Source organism: Anopheles coluzzii, chromosome 2 (assembly GCF_943734685.1).
Source record: "Anopheles coluzzii chromosome 2, AcolN3, whole genome shotgun sequence".
Classification (NCBI taxonomy): domain Eukaryota; kingdom Metazoa; phylum Arthropoda; class Insecta; order Diptera; family Culicidae; genus Anopheles; species Anopheles coluzzii.
Window position 1 is genome coordinate 12,116,632 of NC_064670.1, and position 24,489 is coordinate 12,141,120.

Consider the following 24,489-nt stretch of genomic DNA (forward strand, 5'->3'; position numbering starts at 1 on the left):
TGGTGTGTCTTTGTGAAGTCATTTTTCCCGCACATCCCGAAGTTTGGAGAGCTGTGCAACCGGTTTTGTTTGCTCAGTTTAGGTTTGGTCGCAAGAATGGGAACATTGTTTGGATGGTGGGCGTTGCTGGCGGCGTTGTTAACGGTTTGTGGAATTTCGACCGCTACCGGCGAGCTGATCCCGATCGATTTGTCCATCTTTGGAAGCACACTGTATCGTTTGATCGATACGTCCGTAGGTACGTTTTGGGCGCTGTTGTAGTTTGATTGGTAATGTGGTAAGATGTGGTGTGCTCTCGTAAACAGATTCTCTCGTTCGTAACCATGATCCGTGGTCGTCGGGTGTAGAACCATGGGAGCTCGGCAACCTGGTCGGTGGTGATATGAGACTTCCTAGGCCTCGGTTTCGGCACGCACTCGCCGGACCACCAGACGCAGCGTACCGATGGCCTAATGCAACCGTGATCTACTCGATCGATGGAACTTTCAGTGAGTATTGACCGGGTGTGCGTGTTGAGGGACTTATGCCCTATGCCATTCATATTCCTGGTCGTCTGCTCCAGACTCGTCCGAGTTGAAGTTCATAAACGGTGCGATGCGTGAGTTTGAACGCCACACCTGCGTGCGCTTCCGTCGACGGCGTCCGGAAGATGTTGCCTACGTTTCGATCGACAACATTGAGCCCGGCTGCTGGAGTGACGTTGGCCGTGGTGTGGAGCGTACCGTCGTCAATCTACAGCCCGGATGTGCCAACGCGCTCACGACACCGGTGCACGAGCTGATGCACACGCTCGGGTTCTACCACGAGCATAATCGGCTCGATCGCGATCGTTACGTTACGATCCTGTACGAAAACATGCTGCCGGACGAATGTGAGTGGCCAGTGTTTTGGTTTTATTGTCGCTTAAAATCAACAGCTTCTCTATCTCGCTCACAGCATTGCGGAGTAACTTTGATCTGGTCGATCCAGGAAACACAACCACCTTCAATGTGCCGTACGATCTCGGCAGCATTATGCACTATCGGAAGGATGCGTTTTCGAAACGACCCAGCGAGCTGGACACGATGCACGCCCGGGTACAGTGGGAGGGAGAACTCGGCCAACGGAACACACTGACGTGGTACGATGCACTGCTGATAAACATCATGTACTGTGGTGTTCCGGTGCCGCGGGAACCACTTCCGATACCGTCACGCTGGATTCCGGCCAAAGCGTACGGCAGGAGGGATCGATTCCGGTACCAGCGCGTTATGCGGACTGTTGGAGCGAACTAGTGAGAGAATCAGACGATTCGAGAAGGCAGGAGAAGGTTAAAATGTACATTTTACATTTGTGAAGTAAAATCGTAGATCGGAAGCATCCAACAGCCAACAGCAGCCGAATAGCTGGTGGTGGTTCCGTTCATTTATCCTCAACAAATGCGTATGTGTGTGTCTACTGCGACGTAAAGTATATGTTTCTGAAAATGGGGAAAATAGGACCAATCTGATGGGCTGTCATTTGCACACGTGTTGCGGTAACTTTCTTTTCCGGTCGGTGGAATAAGTTATGGTAGCATAATTAAACACTGGTCACTGGAAACACGTGCACATTCAGGTGGCCGTCCTGCTGTGCCGGTAGGGCATGTGCAAATCCTGCATGTGCAAAAGTTCCCGGTTCGTGGGAACTTCACCGTAGGCTTAGCTGTCGTACCCAAATCGGAAGGTTCTTCCAGTTGAAGTAATTATTTATTTATTTATTTTCGGTACACGGGATCGGTCCGTGCCCGAAGCGCTCAATTTGTTACAGGTAAGTAAGTTTGCGTCACAGTTTTTGGAGAACGTTCCACGTTCAGTGGCGTGCAACAGACATTCAGATAAAAAAGCGACTGGCTTTAGCATGTTCGATTTGTGTGGCATTGCTTTATGCGTTGAGTGTGCGTGCTTCAGAGCACTTCAGCACATTTCCTGTTTATTGATGGAAAGTCAACAAAGAAAAGTAAAACCATCGAAACCTAAACAAAATGCTTAAAACTTTAGCTCGTACCGGTGCTTTCCTTTTTGTACGCCTCACTTGCTGCGAATTCTTTGCAACTTTCCTACTAACCCGCAGGCCTTGGTGTTAAATGCTTTTCCAAACTTTGCGCAGACCTCCCATACCCGTGCTCAGATCGGTCAGAATTTACGATGATTTCTGAAAGCCAAAACCCACCGATGTGGTTCAATCTGGGAGTTAATTATCATTTTGAATTGTTGGAGGCACTAGAAGTTTCATGTTCGGCAATCCGCCTACCCGCCCTTGACGGTCGGTCAGCATGTCGGTCTTGACTTGTTGGCAAATCTTGCCTAATACCTCCAAACCCCAAGCAGGGGGGCCTCCTTAGAACTTTTCACGAACTCTTATTAATTTATCTGTAACGGTCCTGTTGGGTCGTTTCACAAATATGGAAACCATGTTTGGGCCGTTCGGGTTGGGATAGCTTGGGAGCATTGCTGAAAATGAGAAACTCGCCCCTTTACCGAGAAGGACCGCTCTTTGCCTGGGGAATGAGACTGCGTATGGTTGTGTGTATATGTGTGTGTGTGTGTGTGTGTAGGTCTGTATTTGCACATATTAAATCCTTTCTCAATCTACGGTCCTGCGTAAAACAAGAGGGTTCATCCAGTACACGGGGGTTGGACTTGTTTCAAGGGAAATATAAGGATCGTTAGTGGGATGATTAACACGTCGTATGCATGAAAAGTCCATTGCCCCGTATCGGCAATGCTAACACCAACCCACACATGGCGCTGTCCTTCGGGTAAGTGTTCCTTTCGGTCAAATCCCACCGGCCCAGCGCAAGGGGAAGGAGGTTCGAAGGATACGCCAACAATAGATCAAAATTTGTCATAAATTTTCCGGACCAACAACAAAGCCACCACCAACCAATATCAACACCAGGCGCACCAACGCAACCACCGTCGGCATCGTAAACAATCGAATGATGAACTGGTTTGGTGTCTGGTGGCCGTCCTTTCATGTCGGCTGCATATGGATGTGTGCTGTTCCCCCTGGGAGGGGAGAGTGTTTGCAGCAACCAGATCATCCGCAATTTGCAGATCCTTTTTCCAGTCTCGTTTTCCTGCCGATGGTGGTGGTGGTGGTGGCCAACAATTTCGTGTCCCTTTTTTTACTTAGGGACATTGTACGATTTTGCTCCGGAATGTCAAACAGTTGCATTGTTGGGAAGTGATTTATCATGCTTGATTTAAGTGAAGATAACAAACCCCGATGCCAAATAATAATGAAAATTTTGATTTTTTTAATTTTATTTGTGTATAAATTATCATCCACACGATGGCCGCCTTGTAAAACATCATACTCGGATCTTCGCTTTAGCTCCTTTTGCTATGCAAAGTTATCGGAAAATGTTTTATTTTTCAAATTGACCGTTACCCGTCTACTATGATATTCGAACAACGGGCCACAAAGATTCCTGTTTCGAAAATATGACCTTGACAGTCAGCTGACAGCTCAGCGCGCAGTGTTTACATTTCGGTGGTGTGCCGGTGGTTCGCATGTTCCGAGAAAAGTGCTGTATTTTTACACCCGAAAGCGGCAAAACGAAAGTAAATACACACGGCAGTGACCAGCTCACTGGTGCAGGTATGTGGAAGAGTCCCTTTCCAAGCTACAGCTGTGTGAAAGAAATACGAATATGCGTGTGTGCCTTAGTACGGGAGAGCAGCTGCCCGGGAAAACGCAACTGGTAGTGGTGTAGCGTAGGTTCGCTGTATCGTTCTTCATCAGCCCCACAGTGTTTGTTTGCTTCAAGCAACATCATGAAGCTACATTTTTGAACACTCGCATAGTGGGAAAGGGAAGCTCTGTTGTCGGTCGTTCAGTAAATAGAACCAGAAACTAGTAGCAAGTTTCAGCGAAACAAACAAAAATACCGAGCTTTAGCTAACCGGAGCTCCGGAGGAGATAGTTAAACCCCGGTCAGGTAGTAGTAGTAGGTATGTTTACTTGAACTTTCTCGTGTTGCGTTTTCCGAACCGGCACATGCCGCGAGTCCTAACCGTTGCGCCGGGGTTCGGTACGCGGATGAATAGTTGTATCCCGGGCGGTGGACTTTGGGCAAAACTTTCCACCGTAGGAAAAATCCAGCTTTTCCAGCCTGGATTGGCGAATGGCTGTTGATTTCCTTTGCGTGTTTTCCCCCGGCGGTAAATTGGTACTTTGGTCCCGCTGTTGTTGCTATTTGCCAACATTGGCGAATGTGTGTTTAGCAAACGGGGAAGGCTTTGGATACTTGGGGTTTGCCATTTGGAAGACAATTCCTAGGAAAGAGATCTGGCAGGATCTCACAATTTATGTGTATCGTTTAAAATCACTTGAGTTGTTAACAGAAAAATTGAACTTTTGTCCTACAAAAGAGCTAAATATCCCTTTTCCGCCACCGAAGGAAAGCTAAATAAAAAATTTAAATTATACAGTGTTCTGTTTTGCTAAGTGGTTGTGGGAAGTTTTCTCGAGCTTTTCCCAGCCCTCCTCATCCCATCCATCTACACTGCCATCCTTTTCGTACACAAGCACACAATAACCAACTGTGGTACACTATTGATTTAAGCTCCGGTAGACGGATGCGAGTACACGCAAGCGGAAACCGAACTACAACAACAACAGGCAAAGTTAGTGAGTTAGAGTCTTGTTTTCCTTTCCGGCTCGGGGGATAAACGGGCATGGCTTCCCGGTACTGCGGCACCAGTCAAGAACGACTTGTTAGAATCGATCGAGCATTTTCCAAAACCGTTTGCACACACGGCCCATTGCACAAAAACAGCACGGCGCGTCCTAGCCCGTACGGGATACGTACGAAGTTTACCATCCACCACGGGGAGCAGACCCCGCACAACACTGGCTGTGGCTGGCTTTCATTTGTGCGAATGGCAAAGTGAAAGCTCCCGCAAACCCCACAGCAACATTTGTGATCCCTTTTGTTTTCCTATGGGATCGGTGTCTTTGCAAATAGGCAAATGGGGTGATGGTGGTGTTCAGAGAAACCAAAACGCCAGCAGTGAAGAAGCGCAGCCCCTTTGCTTATCATTGTTCCCAAACCCGATGGAACCCCCATCTCGTTGTCTTTCGCATAAAGTTGTGAGGGAACGGTTGTGCGGTTCTCCTGGCGCAACGTAGAGGCGCAGCAATAGAAGCAATACACCATTCGCAAAGGAAAACAAAAGATCTCCATTCCCAGTGTGGAAAGCTTCATTTACAGCCAGGATGGGCCGACGGAAGGAAGTGTAGTGGCTGTTTAAAATTGTCGGGTTGTGTTCCAGTTTCCTTCGGTGGGCGGAGGTTGTGTTGGGAAGTTCAAAAGCTATCCTGTGATGCCAAGCTAATCGTACCGTTCGTACCAGGGCGCATGAACGCATCAAGCAAGTCGATGAAAATCGATTCAATTACATGCTTTTGCAGTTGTTTGGACGATTGCACTGCTGCAACTATGTATGAGGTGGGGGAGGGGCTGGCGTTGGTTTCATTCCGGCCGGCTTCGAGATGGGGATGATATTGCGTGGAAGTAATACTGTTTTGCATGCGACGACAGCATGATTAGTTTTCGTTTCGGTGCAACTGTAACGTCTTCGGGATGTCGATGGTTGCCACTTTGGGTGGGGAAGGTTTTGTGTGTGCTGATTCAGGATCGGTTCCATCTGTGATTCCACCTGAGCTGTGATGCGAATTTTAATGCTTTGTTCGACAAGAAGTATTGAAGAAATTCAATTTGACTATGTCATTGTATTATTGCTATAGGCTAAGCAGCTCGTCTAAATGAACTGTAATACACCCTGATATTGGTATATTTCAAAAACTGTCGTTTAGGACCTGCAGCACCTGCAGCTAATAAAGTCAAGCACAAAGTCAGGTACAGGAAATGCCGATTAACACACATGGAAGTGCCATGCTTTCTCGCCACACTGGAACGTGCTGATCACTCGTACAAATGCGATTATCTTGTCGCTCGTGTTGCAACGGAAGCGCATATTATAGCCAGAATGAGGACATACGCTGACACACGTTCGAAGTTGACTTTTCCTGCTGTTTCGGGGCGAAGGGGGGCGAATTGCATTGTTGCGGGTGCTGGGAAGATAAAATCAAAACTACTCATAAAGTACAATTTAACCCTCGCCTTTGATACACCCGCCCCATTAGGGTGCAAGGATCGTTGCCGGGGATTTGGCCACACAATAGCACCCCCAAGGGAGTGCTTCCCAGAAGGATAGTTCATTCAACCGATAGGGTTAAGGGAAAATGTTCTATTTGGAGTACAATGTAAGAGAGAAAAGGGTTTAATGCACCCTTCTCTCTACAGTGGTACATACATTATTTCTCACCTTCGTTTACGTTGGTGTATGCAAATTGGTTCGAATCTTTCTTATCCGATTCTGAAAGAAAGTGTGTGTGTTTGATGTCCTTTCTTGACTCGACTTTTCCTATCAATCGATGTGATTTTTTTTTCTATTCTAATAAGCACCAGAAACAAATCAGTGGTACAAGTTTTCGCTATCGAAATTCGTTACTTTTTACGAATTTCGCAACATACCACGGAAACGCCATCATACGTGCTTGCCATAGAGAAAGCAGCCGTGCAAGCAAGTGGATGCGTTTGTGCATGTGCCTTTGTCCTGCTGTTGTGTGGCAGCCTGTGCTTCGATTCGAGTGGGCAGACATTAGCTTTATGGATATGGGAAAGTTTCATGCGCGATGCCGTGGGTCGTATGGGTTCTTTCCCAAGCCCCCAACCTCAAGCGCCAGATGGGACCGAGGCAAGTTCTCCGGTGCTTCCGATTTTTGTATACGGTGTGGTGTGTAAGTGTAGTGGCAGTGATTTCGGGGAAGAAACAGGGATGTAACATGGGATTTGTTACGAATAAAAGTATGAAACTGTTGAGTGGTTGGTGTAAAGCAATTTTAACGTGAAATGAATATGTATTTTAATACAACATTATATCGATTGTTTTACACACTTCTTTTTCATTTCAATTCTAACGACTATCTGTGGCACACACTGTACTGTTCTGCTCGGTACGCCACACTTTAGCACGCCGAGAAAGTGCAACGATATGCATAAAACACTCGCGCAATAATAACATTCCCATATCCACCCCTTTCCACATTCACACTCACACAGATATACACACAGAAAGGCACTAAAAATGATCACGTGCAGTCACCGGGCTGTTCCTTCCGCACAACCATTTCACAGTTGGCACAGCCATTAGAGACACCGTTTGGCGCTTCTTTCCTAATGGCTGGCCCGGGGGCACGCGGGGAAAAATCCAAACACTCGCTCGAAGAAAGCCCGGAAATAGCGTGCAATAATAGAAAATAAAGCGGAAATATATACGCGCTACGTGCGGGTGGACACTGTGGGTTGGCTAAGATAAGCTAAGATTTCAGCCCGTGCATCCCTCCCCCCGGGGCCACGCCGGCATTCGAACGGGATGAGTTAGATGAATCGTACCACGGCCACGGCAGCTAGCAGGGCAGCCTAGATTGCTGCAACAATTTAGTTAGAGCAGCTGCTGCTGGCGCTTGCTACCAGAACGTTTAGCTAATATCCGCGAAATGGAAATCGGAACGATACTCGAATAATGCCACTTCGACGATTATTGCATCCAATTGTGCTGCGAGTGCGATCGATGGCGATTGGTCTGATGGTGTCTGGGGCTTCCGTTTCGTCCGGGACTCTCTTACGCTCAGGCGAACTGCTCCGAGAACGGGTGTAGTGTGCAGTTTTATGGGACCCCGTGTTCCCCCTGAACGTTCTTAACACCTTCTCACGGCTGTTGGCGGTTGTTGAGATTTTAGTCCATTTTATTGAGAGCTGCTGCTGCTGCTCCGTGCACCGAGACGAACCAGGACGAAGCGAAGGATCAACTTTTACGGTGGCTAAAACCTTTTCTCCCCAAATCGGTGGTTTTATTTGGTGTGGTGCATTTTAAACTGTGTTGCCGCCTCTAGTGTTGCTCGCTTTCCACCGGTGGTCTCAGCTTTTTTGGTCTTGGTAATCGAAGTGTCGATAAAAATTTCATTTCCAATGAAACGAATTGCTTTAAAGCGAAAGCTGTGCCATAAAATCTTCATTCCATTTAGCGATTTCATGCCGTTGCTGCCGAGTGGAAATGATTTCGCTGCTTGTAGTATGTATGTTTGTGATCTTTTATTCCAATTTAGCCGGCCGAAAGTGGTGACGATAAAATGGAGAAATGATTTACATTGAGGCTATGGTGGGCAGCCTTGTTGCAACGCTTTCCTTAGCTTCAATGGCAATATTTTTGGACAGTTTCGTTTGGATTTTTATTCCCTGTCGAAAGATGGGGCAATAATAATAATGTAGAATTAAGGAAAGTACCGACTTGAAAGTTCATGTTAGAAGGGCAACCGAGGAAATCGTTTGCCAGTAGCAGGAACGAATGGCATTTTCGATAACAATAAATAAAGTTTGATTTCTTGGATAGTAATAAAATTAGTCGTTCCATGGGTGAAGGATTCGATTTAAGGTGTTTTTGTGCAGGATTGGTTTTATGTGTCCTTGCATTCAATTGGTCGTTTTATACCTTAGACTTCAATGTGGACACGCTGTTAAGAATTGTAGTTGAAAGGGGATTTAAGATTCATTGGAACGATTAAGTCGTAAAGCATGTCTAGAAAATAATCAAAGAGCTCCTACAGTTTCTAAACAAAAGGTTTTAAAGTAATATCTTAAAGCATAACAACAACAAAAAATAATAAAGGAGTAATAAGAAGATAGATTTCATTCTAACTAAATATAGGTTGACCAAGCGTGCCGTGTTTAACGACAGTCCCGATGTTTTATACCAAAAGTTAATGTCGCATCGTATATATAATCCTTGGTTGCTATGTTGTATATGTTCCGTCCCATTTCCAAAATTCTTGGTCGCACACCCCTTGGTCGCAAAGCTATAGGGCGCAAAATTCTTGGTTGTAAAGATATGAGTCGCAAAGTTCTTGGTAGTAAAACCAAGATCTTGGTCGCTAAATTCCTGGTCGCAATGATCTTGGTCGCAAAGATTTTGGTTTCAAAATTCTTGGTCGCAAAAGTCTTGGTCGCAAAGATCTTGGTCTCGGAATCCTTTGCCGCAAAAATCGTGGTCGCAAAAACCTTGGTCGTAATGATATTAGTTCCAAAATACTTGGTCGCAAAGTTATTGGTCGCAAAATTCTCGTTCGCAAAATTCTTTGTCGCAAAGTTCTTGTTCGCAAAGTTCTTGGTCGCAAAATTCTTGGTCGAAATATTCTTGGTCACAAAATTCATGTTCGCAAAGATCTTGGTCGCAAAGATCTTGGTCGCAAAATCCTTGATCGCCAAATCTTGTTTGCAAAATTCTAGGTCGCAAAGTTCTTGTTCGCAAAATTCTTGGTCGCAAAATTCTTGACCGCAAGAATCTTGGTAGCAAAGTTGTTGGTCGCAAGTTCCTTGCTCACAAAATTCTTGGTCGCAAAGTTCTTGATCACAAAATTCTTAGCCGCATAGATCTTGGTCGCAAAGATCTTGGTCGCAAAATAGTTGGTTGCCAAATTTCAATTTTGCGTAAAATGATATGCAAACAATTCAAACAATACCTCTCACTGTGAGAAATTTGTAGCTTAGTCAATAAAGAGTCCAGCGTTGAAAAAAAGTAATCTAAGTCGAAGTAAAACAAATAAAACAAAATATAAAATTAAAATGAAGATAATTAAATCTAATCTGTTAGATAGTTCATAAACTGAACAAACTCAACATAATACTCCCATAAAGAATACAAAAATATGACCAAAATCGCACAAGAAAAGCAACCATTCCTGTTGGCGCATATTGGCTTTGGTAGCATTTTCTTGGGTAGCAAAATTAAAAACTTTTATCCACCAGCTCACAGGTGCATAGCCTCGTTAAATGGTTGCAGATCTTTGCAAAAGTAATTCTTACCACCGCATCCACCGCAATGCAGTTCCCTTGAGGTGTGGTGCGTGTGCAGCGATCAACTAGACCATAGAAAAAGGTTCAAATCTAAGAAGTTAGAACAAGAAACGGAAAGAAAGAATACTTCCACATTTACTCACTGGATCTGTTCCCAACCCGAAACGGGAAGGTGTCCGGTAAGTGCCATTCGCCATGCTTTACTTTAGAAACTAACATATCTTGTGCCCGTTTTTAATCTTTTTATTGTGCTCAGCCATTTTTTACTGTTCTTTTTTTTCTTTTCTATTTTTAAACGTCTGATTCGAAAGTTTAATATGTTAGTTAAATCAGTTTCTGCACTGGGAAGCAAGTTTGCTAGATTGTCTCTTAGTTCCATTTGTGCAGCGCACCAGTGTCACCTGAGCGTTTCGCTGGCCCCTTTTCTTTCCAGTTTCGGTAAACTTGTGCCCTTAAAGATAGTGGAAACTCGCTCCCTGCTCTTCCTCTCTCTCTCAAGCTCCTGGCAGAAGCAGAACTTTTCATTTCCCTCCTGTCTGTGTCGTTTTGCAACGCCACACCGCTCTGTGTAGCCATCGGTCAAATGCAAATGTTGTCCAATCCTTTTCATTGTGTTCTTTTCCGATGGTGGGGGGGATGGTTTTTTCCAACTTCTTTTTGTTTTGTCTTGAAGATGGAATCCATTTTTGCAATTGGAAATTGCTTCCCAGTTTTGCACGCCTTTGTTCTTTGAAACTGGACAAACAAACGAGTAGTCGTTCGTAGCGGGACAAAACAAAAAAACATCCTTACAAACCAAACCGAAATATCGCTGAATAATCGCCATAGTTGGCTGGCCCCTTAACCATTCTCGAACCATTCTCCAACATCTCTGCGATGCGGTGTAATGGACCGTTGCTCAAAAGAAGTTGTCCGGCAGTCGACCACGATAAATGTACCGAACGCTGGCCAAATGCTAAATGTCTTTGATGGGTTAAATATTTCCTCCTGCAGGGAAAGGACACGTGTGTGGGGGGAAGCTTTTGTGATTGAAACACGGACCAAACAAACAAACGAACAAATGAACAAAAAGAAAAATTCGCATACAATGCTCATCTCATGATAAATGGACGGTGATTTTCTCTCTCTCTCTCTCTCTCTCTCTCTCTCTCTCTCTCTCGCTCTCGTCCGTCAAGTTGATGGTTTAATTCCTCCACTCTACATCGTCCTGTAGCAGGAAGGACCAACTTTATTGGGAACTAAGAGAGAAGGGAAAAAGAGAGAGAAAAACTCACATCAATTTTCCCTCCCAAAAGCCAAATCATGACTGCTGCTCATTTGGAAACTGCCAAAAACAATGGTTTTGTGCACGGTTGTATGCGGCTCAAGTTGGTTTTGCGGCAGAATTGTTGAAGCTTACCGTCCCTGTTCGGTTCAGCTGAGACGATTAAGCGATCCGCCGATTCGTGGAAGGACTTGTTGTAATGGCGCTGTGTGGAAATTTTCCTAAATAGTTTTTAATCGAGTTTTTCTTTAAAATAAAAAAATAAAATAAAAGTTCACAAGTCCCATCATACCAGGGTACAACCAGTCCCGGCCTGACCGGTACACATCGGTGTGCTGTGTGTGGCTATGGTGCGCTGATTGGTGAGGTGAGACTCCGGTAGGAGAATAAATACATTTTAAACTAGTTTTTGTGGTTGTGTTTGTGTCGTTCCCTTCCTATTGTTTTTACCTATTTGCTGCTCCTATTTGCGATTTGAAATATGCAACATGAAGAAAGTGTTTTTTTTTTGCTCCCTTTCGTTACGCCCATCTCGTGAACTTGCCGGTGAGCAAATGTTTGTTTGGGATGGGATGACTGTAGCATTTTTGGGAGCTGACCAGAAAAGGAGCACAAAGAACTTTGAATGGAAAAAGGGGGAAGACGAAGGTTGGGACTTCAATTTCGGAAAAGGAAAACAAAAGAATATTTCAGAAGATGAATCGAACGTCTCAAAGGGGTTCTCCGGGAGCTGCCGTCTTGACTGCGACTACGGGACTGTGGTGAGGTATACGGGGGATTTTAAAAGAATGACCTGTATATGGTCCCTTTGTTGACCAGTAATGTACGCAGTTTTTGGACATATAGGGTGGTTGATTTTTGTTTTAAAATTTATGAACATTTTTGTTGATTTTCTGAGATTGCTTTGCTGGGAAAGGAATTGCTAAAGGGCCTTAATGCAGTATGTTGGTATTTTACCAATGAAAATAGGGAATAGAGAAAAATAGTACACTGTTGTAGACAGTACCAATATTTTGTTCAAAATTCCAACCAGTAAGAACGAATCTAATGCCCTAATTCCAGCCAATTCTGCTCCACATTTTACACGGGAAAAGCGCCAAAATCAATCACCTCAGCCTACACATTACGAACGATTCCACTTCATTAGCCGATCAATACGCTCCACACTTGAATCTGTCTTGCTTGAATGTGCTGGGAAAGCATCACTCAAGTGCAACCCACACATGTCTCCCATCATCATCATCAGCATCAGCGTAGCAGCAGCATTGTCCCTCAAGGCAGATGAAATATTCATCCCCAAAAATGTCGGTGCCTTTTGCTCGAATCTACACAATCTCCAACTGTGCGGTCCATACCCCCCTCAGGACCCAATTGACGATATGGTTCAATATTTGCATTCGAAAATGTCCCTTCTCGTCATCATCATCATCAACAGCAGTAGCAGCAGGGCTCCTTATGGTAGGATTTGCCAACCGTGCCGTAGCATCCGCACCTCCCGTTTTCAACCGCCTTTCATCACATCGAACACCGTTTGACGCAGGACGAATGTATATTAATAAATTGCTTTCGCTTTGTGGAAGTAAATATTGGCTCTGTGCTTCGGTTCAGTGTTCTTGATTTGCTGCCCATCATCGGCTGGGCTTGGGATCGTCTGTTCGCTCTACAAAATGCGCAACGTTTTACGCACACACACATAGTGCAAGCAAACTCACCCGCCGCGTGTCCTTTCCACGATTCAACCAGTCCTGGGGTTCCCAGTTCTCTGCAAGAGTCTCAAGAGCCTGGGCAGAGGCAAACAAAATCTGCTGACTGGCGGCATGGCAACGGACCGCCATTGTCAGTTAATGAGCGTGCTGCAGGCGCTGGTTGCCTGCCTGCGTTGCTTTTGGGCTGACGCAACTGGTTTCCTTTCCGTTGAGAGTTCCGTTCCGTTTGGGGCGACATTTGCTGAAGGGGGGCTGGAAAAACACACCATGCAAATGGAAATGAAATCTTTTTAAACTGTCGTGTACAGTTGGCATTAGAGACTCGAACGAGACGGTGACGTCGTTTGCGGGACAGTTGTGGTGCTTGGGGGAGTTCGTTGCTTATTTTAATTTCACAAAACACAGCGTGCACAATAGGACCTGTCGAAGGTTTGTTTTGTTGTGTTTTAGCCTCATTATGTTGTTCGCTTTTAACCTAAAACACACACATACACACCAGAGTGTCTAAAGTGTCTCACCATGACATCAAAGCGAACGGCACGGACGTTCTTTGGGCCCTGCTTAATAAGCAATTCAGAAAAAGGAAAGCTAAACCATCTTTTGACAAAAAAAAATCCTTCTTCTTCCACAAACCCCTCCAGTGCCACCTTTTTGATGACTCTCATCACATTCTTACATTCATCGTCATAATTTGTTGGCCCTCCGTTGTGGTAGCAGCTTGCAGGATGCAGGATGAAACCGTTTTGAGCCAACGCGCCCATACCAATAGAGAAATGGAGCCTCTCGACATACTTACGAGCCTTACGAGACCCGCTCCACAACGGATGGTGGTCAGGAAATGGGCCACATTAGTGAAATGACGATGCCAACGACGACGTCGATGACGTTGGCTGCTAGTGTCGTACACACTTCCCTTACTCCCGTTGATCCGTCAGGTTCGCCGTCCTGACGGTTCCTCTAATAGCGAAGGAAATGAAACTGGAACGGCCTGGGAACGCTTTCCCGCTTTGTTTCGTTAGTTTGTGTACTGTTTGTGTCTGTGGGTGAGCAAAAACGATGCTGCAGTCACTCTGCTATTGAGTAGGGTTTGTTGCAGCCGTGCTCTACATTAATGGCTCTACTGTTGGTGAGTGTTGATGTGTGTGTTAGTTCTTTACCGTGAGCCACTTGCGATAATGGGGGCACAACTTAAAAACTACCGGTCGGTTGGTGTTGGATTCCGGGAAGTAAGAAGCCACCCACCAGCACCGGTTATGAAGGACGATGTTGAGTCCTCAGTTTTACAGTGCGTAGAATTGTGCACCGGCATCACTATCCTCCGGGACATCACTAATGGGTGCTTTCAGTGATGGGCATCTAATGGGCCTGGCGATGATACTTCCATATCGCAAAGGCCACAAGCTAGCACAATCAATGTCTCTCGTATGTAAACCCCGTCAAACGACTTAATGGGCACTGGTGGAGAAAGCAAAATTAAAAAAAAAAAACTATAGACATCCCATGTCAAATCAAGCCATCGAAGGATGGAGGATGTCTATCTTAGTTCCGTTCGTTACCAGTGTCGTTTCAAAGGAATGAAAAGAAATTGCTAGTTTCCTTGCTTGCATATCCTGTAACATTGTAACAACTCTATCGTTGACCGACCGAAACGTTAACGATGGAACGATAAAGCGATTTCGGTAGCTAATTGGGAAACTGGCCCCCGTTTGCCGCAACTAATCCTTTAATCTTGCAACCGTCCATCACCGCCACCGCACGGGTTGCAGGATGCGGGGCTGCCGTATTTCCATCTGATTGATTGATAGGCTTAATCCATGTAAAAGTTTGCCCTCCGCGAACTCCCCGCCCCACCATGTTCGATGAACGATGCAAAGAAATTAAAAACTCATCAACATGAGTTCAGCGCACCCAACGGTGGAAGCACTAGCTGGTGGTACTGTGGTGTGCTGTAGACCTGGTGGAAGAATTGTGGTTGATTGACGACTCCTGCTGGAGCAGGATGTTAGGGGGGCGTGCCGCTCCGTGCAAGCGTAGAAGCATCCATTTGTGGTTAAACCTAACCGACAAGTTGATGTGTTTCATCCAGGCGGAATTGCACTCTTCTAGAAGCATTTGGATGCTATGAGAAGGGGCCAACAAAAATCTTTACCAAGAAAGCATACTAATCCAAACCTGCTAGATGCCCGTCAAGTACAGATCTGCCATCTGCTTCATAACCATCTGTCAAAGTATCAACAGCAGAGGTAGAATTAGGTAGTACACTTGTTAGGAATGTCAATTTGGTGGTTTTTTTTGGTGGGGACAGTATGATAAAGTTTCCATGAGAGGACATTTTATCCCTAAAGTTACCACCGTCTGTTTATGGAGATGATAATCTTGATGATGATGATGATGATGATGATGATGACGATATTCTTAGTCTTTCCATAGCAAGACTTCTTTTTCCGCTTCAACTGTGTTGACCTGCCCGCATTTCTGCTTTCCCGGAAGTGGAGATGCTTTCGCGTGTCCCTGATATCGATCCATCCATAGTGTCAAACGGCGAAAAGAAGACCCCTCGTACGTTTAGGATGCATTTGATTAAAATCAATTCTTAAGCCGCTGGTACGAAAATCTGGCTTCCCGCTCTTGTTGATGTACTTCCGGATTGACAAACGGATCAGTCTTGCCTTTTTTTTGGTTTTGTTATTTTGAGGGAGAAAGTAGTGGAGTATACGTTGGTATCGTTTACTCCATAGTATATCCCGGGCGGGGGGTTAAGAAAAGCGTTGGGACAATGTAGGGCACACGCGCACGCACTGTCGGGGGGAAGGAATTGGGAAGAAACGCCGACTCATCAGATGCAGAGCCTGGTGTGCGCGGTTTCTAGTGTCAGTTGATTTGGTGATGGTGACAAAAAGAAACAGCGCCAGTTGGTTCGGGGAGGGGGGGAAAAAGAACTACATGAAGCAAGCGACATCTTCGGTCCCGGAGTAAAACCCCGAAACACGATATGGGGAGACATGATGGAATGGCACAAGGCTTAATGTGGCGGAAGTAATGAGATTTGGAGGCAGAAATGCAATGGCCGGAAACTACTGGAAACCGTACCGATAAAAACAGGGAAAAGGCGGAACAAACCATTCACCATTTGTGTGGAGCATGGGACTGGTGCTGCTGCTGCTGATGATGATGCTGATGGTGATGGTAGAGCGGGGGTATTTGATGAATCCGGAACTTACGCAGCAGTGCAGCAGTGCACGATAAGCGTATATATGATGTGAAGGAATTATTCTTCCCGAGAAAACCCCCCCCTTGTTTCGGTTCGTATCGCAGTTGTACTTTGAAAGGCTGATGGTGCTTCGGTGGCAGGGTAGTGGAGCTATACCCGTACAAGGAATCACTATGGAGTGACTGTGTGGATTAGTGATGGGTAGCCGGAATCGCACCCACGGCTCGGAATCGCTTCCGAGCATTGCTACTCTGGCTCCGATTCCGAAAAATTCAAACCGTCGATTCCGCCCGGAGCCGTCGGAGCCGTCCGGAGCCGTCGGAGCCGTCCGGAGCCGTCCGGAGCCGTCGGATCCGTCCGGAGCCGTCCGGAGTCGTCCGGAGCCGCTAGTCGGCAGCCGGAGCCGTCGGAGCCGTCGGAGCCGTCGGAGCCGTCCGGAGCCGTCGGAGCCGTCGGAGCCGTCCGGAGCCGTCGGAGCCGTCCGGAGCCGTCGGGGCCGTTGGAGCCGTTGGAGCCGTTGGAGCTGTCCGGAATCGTTGGAGCCGTCGGAGCCGTCCGGAGCCGTCGGAGCCGTTGGAGCCGTCGGAGCCGCTAGTCGGCAGCTGGAGCCGGTCGGAGCCGTCGTAGCAGTTGGAGCCGACGGAGCCGGTTGGAGCCGTCCGGAGCCGTCCGGAGCCGTCGGAGCCGTCCGGAGCCGTCCGGAGCCGCTAGTCGGCAGCTGGAGCCGTCGGAGCCGTCGGAGCCGTCCGGAGCCGTCGGGACCGTTGGAGCCGTTGGAGCCGTTGGAGCCGTCCGGAGCCGTCGGAGCCGCTAGTCGGCAGCTGGAGCCGGTCGGAGCCGTCGTAGCAGTTGGAGCCGACGGAGCCGGTTGGAGCCGTCCGGAGCCGTCCGGAGCCGTCGGAGCCGTCCGGAGCCGTCCGGAGCCGTCGGAGCCGTCGGAGCCGTCCGGAGCCGCTAGTCGGCAGCTGGAGTCGTCGGAGCCGTAGGAGCCGTCCGGAGCCGTCGGAGCCGTCCGGAGCCGTCGGGGCCGTTGGAGCCGTTGGAGCCGTTGGAGCTGTCCGGAATCGTTGGAGCCGTCGGAGCCGTCCGGAGCCGTCGGAGCCGTTGGAGCCGTCGGAGCCGCTAGTCGGCAGCTGGAGCCGGTCGGAGCCGTCGTAGCAGTTGGAGCCGACGGAGCCGGTTGGAGCCGTCCGGAGCCGACGGAGCCGTCCGGAGTCGGTCGGAACCGTCGTAGTCGTTGGAGCCGACGGAGCCGTCGTAGTCGTTGGAGCCAACGGAACCGGTTGGAGACGTTGGGACCGTCGGGGCCGTCGAAGCCGACAGAGCCAGTTCGAGCCGTCGGAGTCGTTGTAATAGTCGGAAGTCTTCTGAAGCGCATTAATTTCCCGATATCAGCGATGATTTCATTTTAAAAAAAACAGCTTACGAGTAAAAAAATAGTCTTCTTCATTTATTGCTCTGAAGTTTTTTTGTATTTTTTTTAAACAATAAAGTCAAAAACAATTGTTTGCTCCGTATATATAGGGAAAAACTATGAATCAAACTATTATTGATCTTTATTTTCATAAAAGATGGACGGATGATTGATAGTTATATTCTTTGTTTTGTCCATGTGCCATCATGTTATTCGGTAAAAAACAAGTGCGGCCTAAACCATACACGTTAGTCGATGTAAACAACCGTGCAAAACTGCCATAATTACACTCGTCTGCCTCGTTCGTATTTTATCAAACCCACCTCCCGTCATAGTTCTATTGCTCCTTGACCTCCTAATTTGATTAATTTTTTTTCCTATGTATATATACGGAGCAAACAATTATTTTTGGCTTTATTTTTGAAAAAAAAAACACACAAAAAAACTTCATATCAATAAATGAAGAAGACTCTTTTTTTACTCGTTAGCTGTTTTTTACAATAAAATTATCACTAATATCGGGAAATTAATGCGCTTCAGAAAGCTTCCGACTATTACAACTACTCCGACGGCTCCGACGGCTCCGGACGGCTCCAACGGCTCCAACGGCTCCGACGGCTCCGCCGGTTCCGGACGGCTCCGGCTGGCTCCGGACGGCTCCGACGGCTCCGACGGCTCCAACGGCTCCAGCGGCTCCAACGGCTCCGGACGGCTCCGGACGGCTCCGGACGGCTCCGGCGGCTCCGGACGGCTCCGGCGGCTCCGGACGGCTCCGGCGGCTCCGGACGGCTCCGACGGCTCCGACGGCTCCGACCGGCTCCGGCTGCCGACTAGCGGCTCCGGACGGCTCCGAACGGCTCCGGACGGCTCCGAGGTCGGAGTTTCGCACCTACCTTCCGGAATCGCTTCCAATTTTGGCGGAGTCATCCGGAAGCGATTCCGGATTTTTGTTGAATTTACCCATCACTAGTGTGGATATGAGGTGGTTTAGTTTTTTTTACTGAAAATGTACAAAATTCTGCTATTTGGAGGGAGCTTTATCATCCTTATTCATCGTGTTGATGCTTCCCGTGTACGGTAGTTGATAAGTAGAGTAACTGTTTAACGAATGACCTGCAAGCGATCTCATGCCACTGCTATATCCATTTTTTTGCAATACGGTTACCAAAAGCTTTGAAATAGCGAAAATGCCATTTTATTTTGCTCAGATCTAAGTGTTTCAGTGTCATTTTAGTTGAGTTAAGCAGCATTTTACTTCACCAAGAATGCCTTTGCAATGAGGTCCATTTTGCTGTATGACTTTGCCTCATTGCTGGCGTCCACGTAGAACGTGTACAAAGTACAAAAGGGCACAAAAAACAACAATCGTGTGATTTACTTATTTTATAATCCTCTCAACCTGGCACCTTACCGAGGAGGGTATTACAAAGATACACTGCTTTTAGCGACACTAGATACGGCAACACACAGGCACTCGATTTCCCTTTACCCGTCTGGAACTAATCGCCAACGAAGACCACCATCATCTGGCACTCGTCCCTCGCGATCAGATCAGTGCTTGGTGCTGCGGGTTTGGTGACGATCGTTTGGAAGATTAAACTTTTACGACACCGAACCTGGGTGGGGTTGCCCGGATCGGCAAATGGAACGGACGTCCATTACGATCCCATCGCCTATCGAGCATGGTGGGGCGTACAACGGTGGTGTAACACTTGGCCTTCACCATTGCGAGGACATTTGTGACGGGCTGTGCTGAAATGGTTCTTACGGTAAAACCTTGCGTGTGTGTGAGGCATCTTGCTGTACAGATTTTCCCACCAGCACCGGCTTGATGTCCCGTCGTTGGCCTTGCTGTGCAATAGCAATCGGTCGCTCTTGCCTCGTTTCAGCTGGGAGGTGGAAAAAGAAGACGCAGAACAGAGTGTACTTTCTCATTTATAGGTTCAGGGATTACCTTCTTTTATAGATGCACTCGAAAGGCAGTACAGGGCCTGGGCCACACTACTGGGACAAGGGATAGTGGATTTCCACGAGTGAGCTACAAAGGATGTGCCGTTTTCCCGTAAATAGTAACCCATACGGTAACAGTTAAACTTCACCAACAGCACACGTGCACGTTCTTCGTCTTTTGGACCCGTTCCAAAGTGACCGGAAAACGGTCATCTTTCATGAGAGCGTTGGCTGAGACTTCCTTTCGTTTGTACCAGCGGGTGAAGAGTCGGTGGTTAAACGCCGCCCTTAGCCCGTGCGCCATCGGTGCAGCCGTAAAATGGAGTAGAGAGTGAGAAATAATTGCACTTTATTGTATGACGTGTGTCTAGCTTAGGTAGAGTCAGTGTGGGATTATTAGCTCTGTGCCAAATGTGTATGTGTGTCGTTATCGTTGGGCTGTCTCGACTTGGAATTGGTTGATGATTTATGGTAGTCGATGGTTGAGTTGTTGCTATGGGAAGCATCGTTGTGTCTTAGAACAGGGTGACGATGTTTTAAATTGTAGTATGCTGAGAGGAAAAAAATAAGTAAAAATCCGAAATGTAGTTTACACAGCTCATGTGAGTAATTGAGTACCTAACAACAGCCAACGATTTTGCTTGTGATCATTTTCTCAGGTATGAAACCATTATGCAAATTGCCGGCCGGGAAATATTTTTGGTTCGTCTCGCCCCGACAGAGCCAACCGTCAAAATTGCCTTAAAAAACTCCAACCGTGTAATTCAAATGTTGCTGGCAACGAGTAACCATTATCGATGAAAAGCAAATAAATAAAGCCGTTAACCAAATTTTATTAAAAACTCCGTTGTGCTCGCAATTTTACCGATAATTTTAAATTAAATTCGATCTTTCCGCGATCTTTTTGCAGCTTTGCTAGTTCCGCTACTGTCCACCGCACGTGATGGCGCTCGCCGAACAAACGTCACCGTTCAAACTGCCATAAACGTCAACCAACGTCAAATTCCGATTGGCGGCCATTCAGCATCACAATAACGAAAATCTCGATCGGCGCGCGCTTGTTTTCGTGCCCGGCTGAGCATTAGTTTTTAGCGCTTTTCTGTGTGTGTGTCTTTTCTGCCCTAGCAATGTCCCGCCGGAAACCAGGGCCGGCTGATGCGGGCGGTGCCAAGCGCCCGAAGCGTGCCAACAATCTGTACACCCGGCCGGAGAAGATCCCGCTCGGGACGGTTCTAACCGATGCGCTCAACGTACCGTGGAAGGTGGGACCATCGATCGGTGCCGGCGGGTTCGGGGAGATTTACTGCGCATACTGCTTCACCCATGCTGCCCCTAAAACGGTCGCCGATTATCCCAACGTTGTGAAGATCGTAAGTAGCTGGAGGGGGACTGTTTTCTAGGGAATGTTGTTGTAGCAAACATGTTGTATAAACTCAAATGCCCGCCGGCTCTCGTTTCTTTGTCCTTAGGAACCGCATGAGAATGGGCCACTGTTTGTCGAGACTCACTTCTACCGCAAAATATGCAAGGTGGACGACATCGAACGGTACCGGAAGCTGCGCAAGCTGAAGCACCTTGGCATGCCGCAGTACCTTGCCAGTGGATCGCACACGCTGAACGGTGTCAAGCATCGGTTTCTGGTGATTCCCCGGTTCGGTGCCAGCTTGCAGTCGGTTTACGTACAGAACGGCAACTGTCTGCCGCTGGCGACTGTTTGCCGCGCTGCGATGCAGATGCTGGACGTGCTGGAGTACATCCACTCGAACCAGTACGTGCACGCGGATCTGAAGGGCGACAACATTCTGTTCGGGATGGGTGATCGTGGCCGGGAGCGGCTGTATCTGGTAGATTTCGGCATGGCGAGCCGGTTCGTGGTGGAGGATCAGTTCAAGCCGGACCCGCGCAAGAAGCACAACGGTACGATCGAGTACACGTCGCGTGACGCACACCAGGGCGTGATGACGATGCGGGGTGATCTGGAGATATTGGCCTACAATATGATCGAGTGGGCCGGGGGCAGTTTGCCCTGGAAGGAGGACAAGCTGCTGAAGGATTGCAACAAGGTGCAGCAGATGAAGGAGGAAGGTATGGGCGATGTGGCTGGTTTGCTGAAGCGTAGCTTCCGGAAGCATGCGGCAGTGCCGAAGGTGTTGCAGCCGTTTCTGGAATTTGTGCACGGGATGCGCTACAACGAAACGCCCAAGTACACCGCTTGTACTAAAATATTCGAAAAGGCACTCAAAACGCTGGGAGCATCGAATACGGGCGTGCTGGAGGTAAGCATTGCTAACAGCACGAACGTGAACGATTCCTCGGGACCGATGAACAAAACGAAGGGAAAGAAACGCCGGACACTGGACACCTCGGTATCGAACGGGCTGGCCGACACGGTACCGAACACGCCGGAATACGACGACGAGCACAGCGACAGAGCGCGCACCCCGAAACGAAATCAAAGGTCAGCCGTACTAAGTCCTTCGCTGGTAAAGCAAACGAAAGGGCGCACTACGAACCGATCGCACGCGGTGGTAGCGGACACGGTGCCCAACACGCCGGAGGACGATGATGAAGATTCGCCCGTGCTCTCGCAAAGAGCTAAGCGCAGAATGGACCGTGCCGATGCGTCTGCCATTGCTGCTGCGGCTGCATCACCAAGGGTGAAAAAACCTCTCCTGCCTAACCCACGGAAAATGGCTTTGCCTGACACGGAGCCAAACACTCAGTACGATGAGGAGGACGACGAGCAGGACGAAGAGCTTTCCCGTGCCCTATCGAAAGTGAGACGAAACCCGAAGAAGGAACCAATGGAACCACCGCGTGGAGGAGGGAAGGCGCACGGTGCAAAGGTAGCTGTCGAAGAAAATCGATCCACCCGGCGCAAGGAGAAAACGGTCACGGTGGTACAGAGTGCGTCAGCGCAGGGTATAAACATACGCATCGAAACGCCAAGAAAGAAGCGCACGCGAAATGCCGATACTTCCCAGTCGCCCCAGGAAATCACCATCCAGCTGACGCTGAACGCAAACGTGTCGGTCAATGCGCGGGGCAAGAAGAATGGCGCCGTTGTGATTAGTGCGGCCCAGCAGAACATGTCGCTGGAGTCGAGCAGGAATGACGAATCGCTGGAAGCATCGCAGGATGTTATCGATATCTCGTCGGCCACCGAGGACAACAACGTATCGCGAAGTTTGTTTGATGATTATTGATGAAACCTTGCGACGGGTGCTGGAACGTGTTTCGTTTGATTTAATGGTATTACGTATGAGTTTGAAGTAATTGTTAAATTAATGCTCATTCGCAAAGATAGGTAGGGTAGTCTGCATTGTTGCGCTTACACGCACACACACACTGCTCAGCAAGTAGGAAAAGGTTTCGAATTGGAATTTTCTCCCGATACAACTCTCTGGTAGATGTTTTGTTCATTCCGTTAGAAGTTACAAGCCACCTCAGCTATTATTTCCCCTTTTTTTGAAAGATTTAAAAGAGAGCGAACACGAATGAATTGTTACGTTTTGTGCGAAAACCAGATGGCTTGGCAAATACCGAACAAAGAAGGACCATTACTTAGCCATTCGCTACCGTCTGTTGAATGCGTCGATAAAATACTAACGATCGTTGGCTTTTGTTTTGTTGTTTCAGGCCAATACAACGTCTTTCTGTTTGAATTATTCGCGTGCCAACAAATCAACGAATTGTGTTTTTTTTTCAGTTACTAGTTTTCTTTACATGACACACAGTACTAATTCGAATGATAGAGGAGTAGACATATTGATTGTACGATGTATACTGACACATTCGTCTCTTAATGAAGAAAATAAAACGATTCTCACTTTAAAGCATGATTTGCCTTTTCCCGCGAAGGAAAATTAATTACTTTTTTGCACTATTTTGTAGGAACTTGGGCAAAAAATGAACACACACACTCAAAGAAAAAAGCTCCATTAAAAGCCCCAACACCACCGGAAAGCCTGTCCTGAGAAAATGTCAATCGTCATCGTCCCTTTGCGAATTCCGGGCAAAAGCCTGTAAGCCGTTTTTCAAAGCGACCGACATTTTTTCCTCCACTAGCAGCAAAACAGCGTTGCCTATCTATCCTTTCTCTCTCTCGAGGTCGTGTAAAAACAATTAAAATAGTAAATCACAACACGCCCTCCTCCTCTTCCAGCCTTGGAGCCACCCTCCCGCTTCTCTTTTTATCACTTTCCCACCAAAAAACTGTTGCTCCTTCGGGCGTGACAAAGGTGACAAGGGCCTTTTCCGCCGAACTGAATCTCCATATCGGTGACCCGGAACACTCTCTAGGATAATATCCTTTTCCCATCCGTGACCCACCGACCGGTTTCCGCGGAAAATGGGCGAGCGAATTAATAGTGGAGCGACACTTGAAAGAGGTGCTGTAAACAAACGGAAACGGAAACGAACGGGGTGCGTTTTTAGTGCGAAAAAAGGGCACAAAAGGGTTACCTGTCCACAGGGCCCCCGCGGGGGGAGGAATGGAGAGGTGCGGACGGGGTTTGAACGGTGGATAAAATGTAATTTTTAATTTCATTCCCTTCAAGCACAAGTTAATGAGATTACGTGGAAATATGTAATACTGACACTGGTAAGTGAGAAAGCGTTTCCGGCTGGATTTTGGCAAAGCGTGACATCTTGATGAGCCAATTGCAGCCACCGGAAACTCGAAATCTATTGTAAATCTAATTGTTCGGTGTAATTATTTTAGGGTCAGCTTTTGAAAGGAGCTTAAATACAATTGGAGAAGTGAATGGATATAGAGGTTTAGGGGAGGAAATAGTGTAATAATGTAATATTTAATTATAAACTCCTTATTTTAGGCAACAGTGTACCGAAAAACGTTTTATTAAATAAATATTGAAATTCCGCTTCAAGATCGTATGGAGTCCTGCAGCGACCGGCGAAGAAAAGCCCTACAAAACTGTAAGTAACTTTTAGCACCCTCTTAAAACAGATCTCTGGACCAGCGCACTGGAAGGTAGAAAA

The 24,489-nt window shown here is 47.4% G+C and overlaps 2 protein-coding genes across 3 annotated transcripts; both read left to right on the top strand.

Annotated features, from left to right (window-relative positions):
* LOC120952453 (low choriolytic enzyme-like) lies at positions 1-1,344 on the top strand. Its single transcript, XM_040371784.2, has 4 exons — positions 1-238; positions 306-488; positions 563-871; positions 937-1,344. Exons 1-4 carry the CDS (start codon positions 97-99, stop codon positions 1,272-1,274), a joined length of 972 nt encoding a protein of 323 aa, XP_040227718.2. The 5' UTR covers positions 1-96; the 3' UTR covers positions 1,275-1,344.
* Positions 1,345-3,515: 2,171 nt separating this feature from the next.
* On the top strand, positions 3,516-23,324 carry LOC120951047 (serine/threonine-protein kinase VRK1). Of its 2 annotated transcripts, none has more exons than XM_040369537.2 (3): positions 3,516-3,624; positions 20,399-20,858; positions 20,958-23,324. In XM_040369537.2, the coding sequence occupies exons 2-3, from the start codon at positions 20,616-20,618 to the stop codon at positions 22,692-22,694; spliced, it is 1,980 nt and encodes a 659-aa protein (XP_040225471.2). In that variant the 5' UTR covers positions 3,516-3,624; positions 20,399-20,615; the 3' UTR covers positions 22,695-23,324. The 2 variants fall into 2 exon arrangements, with proteins under 2 accessions (XP_040225471.2, XP_040225472.2); XM_040369538.2 differs by lacking the exon at positions 3,516-3,624 and adding an exon at positions 20,054-20,147.
* Positions 23,325-24,489: the final 1,165 nt, after the last annotated feature.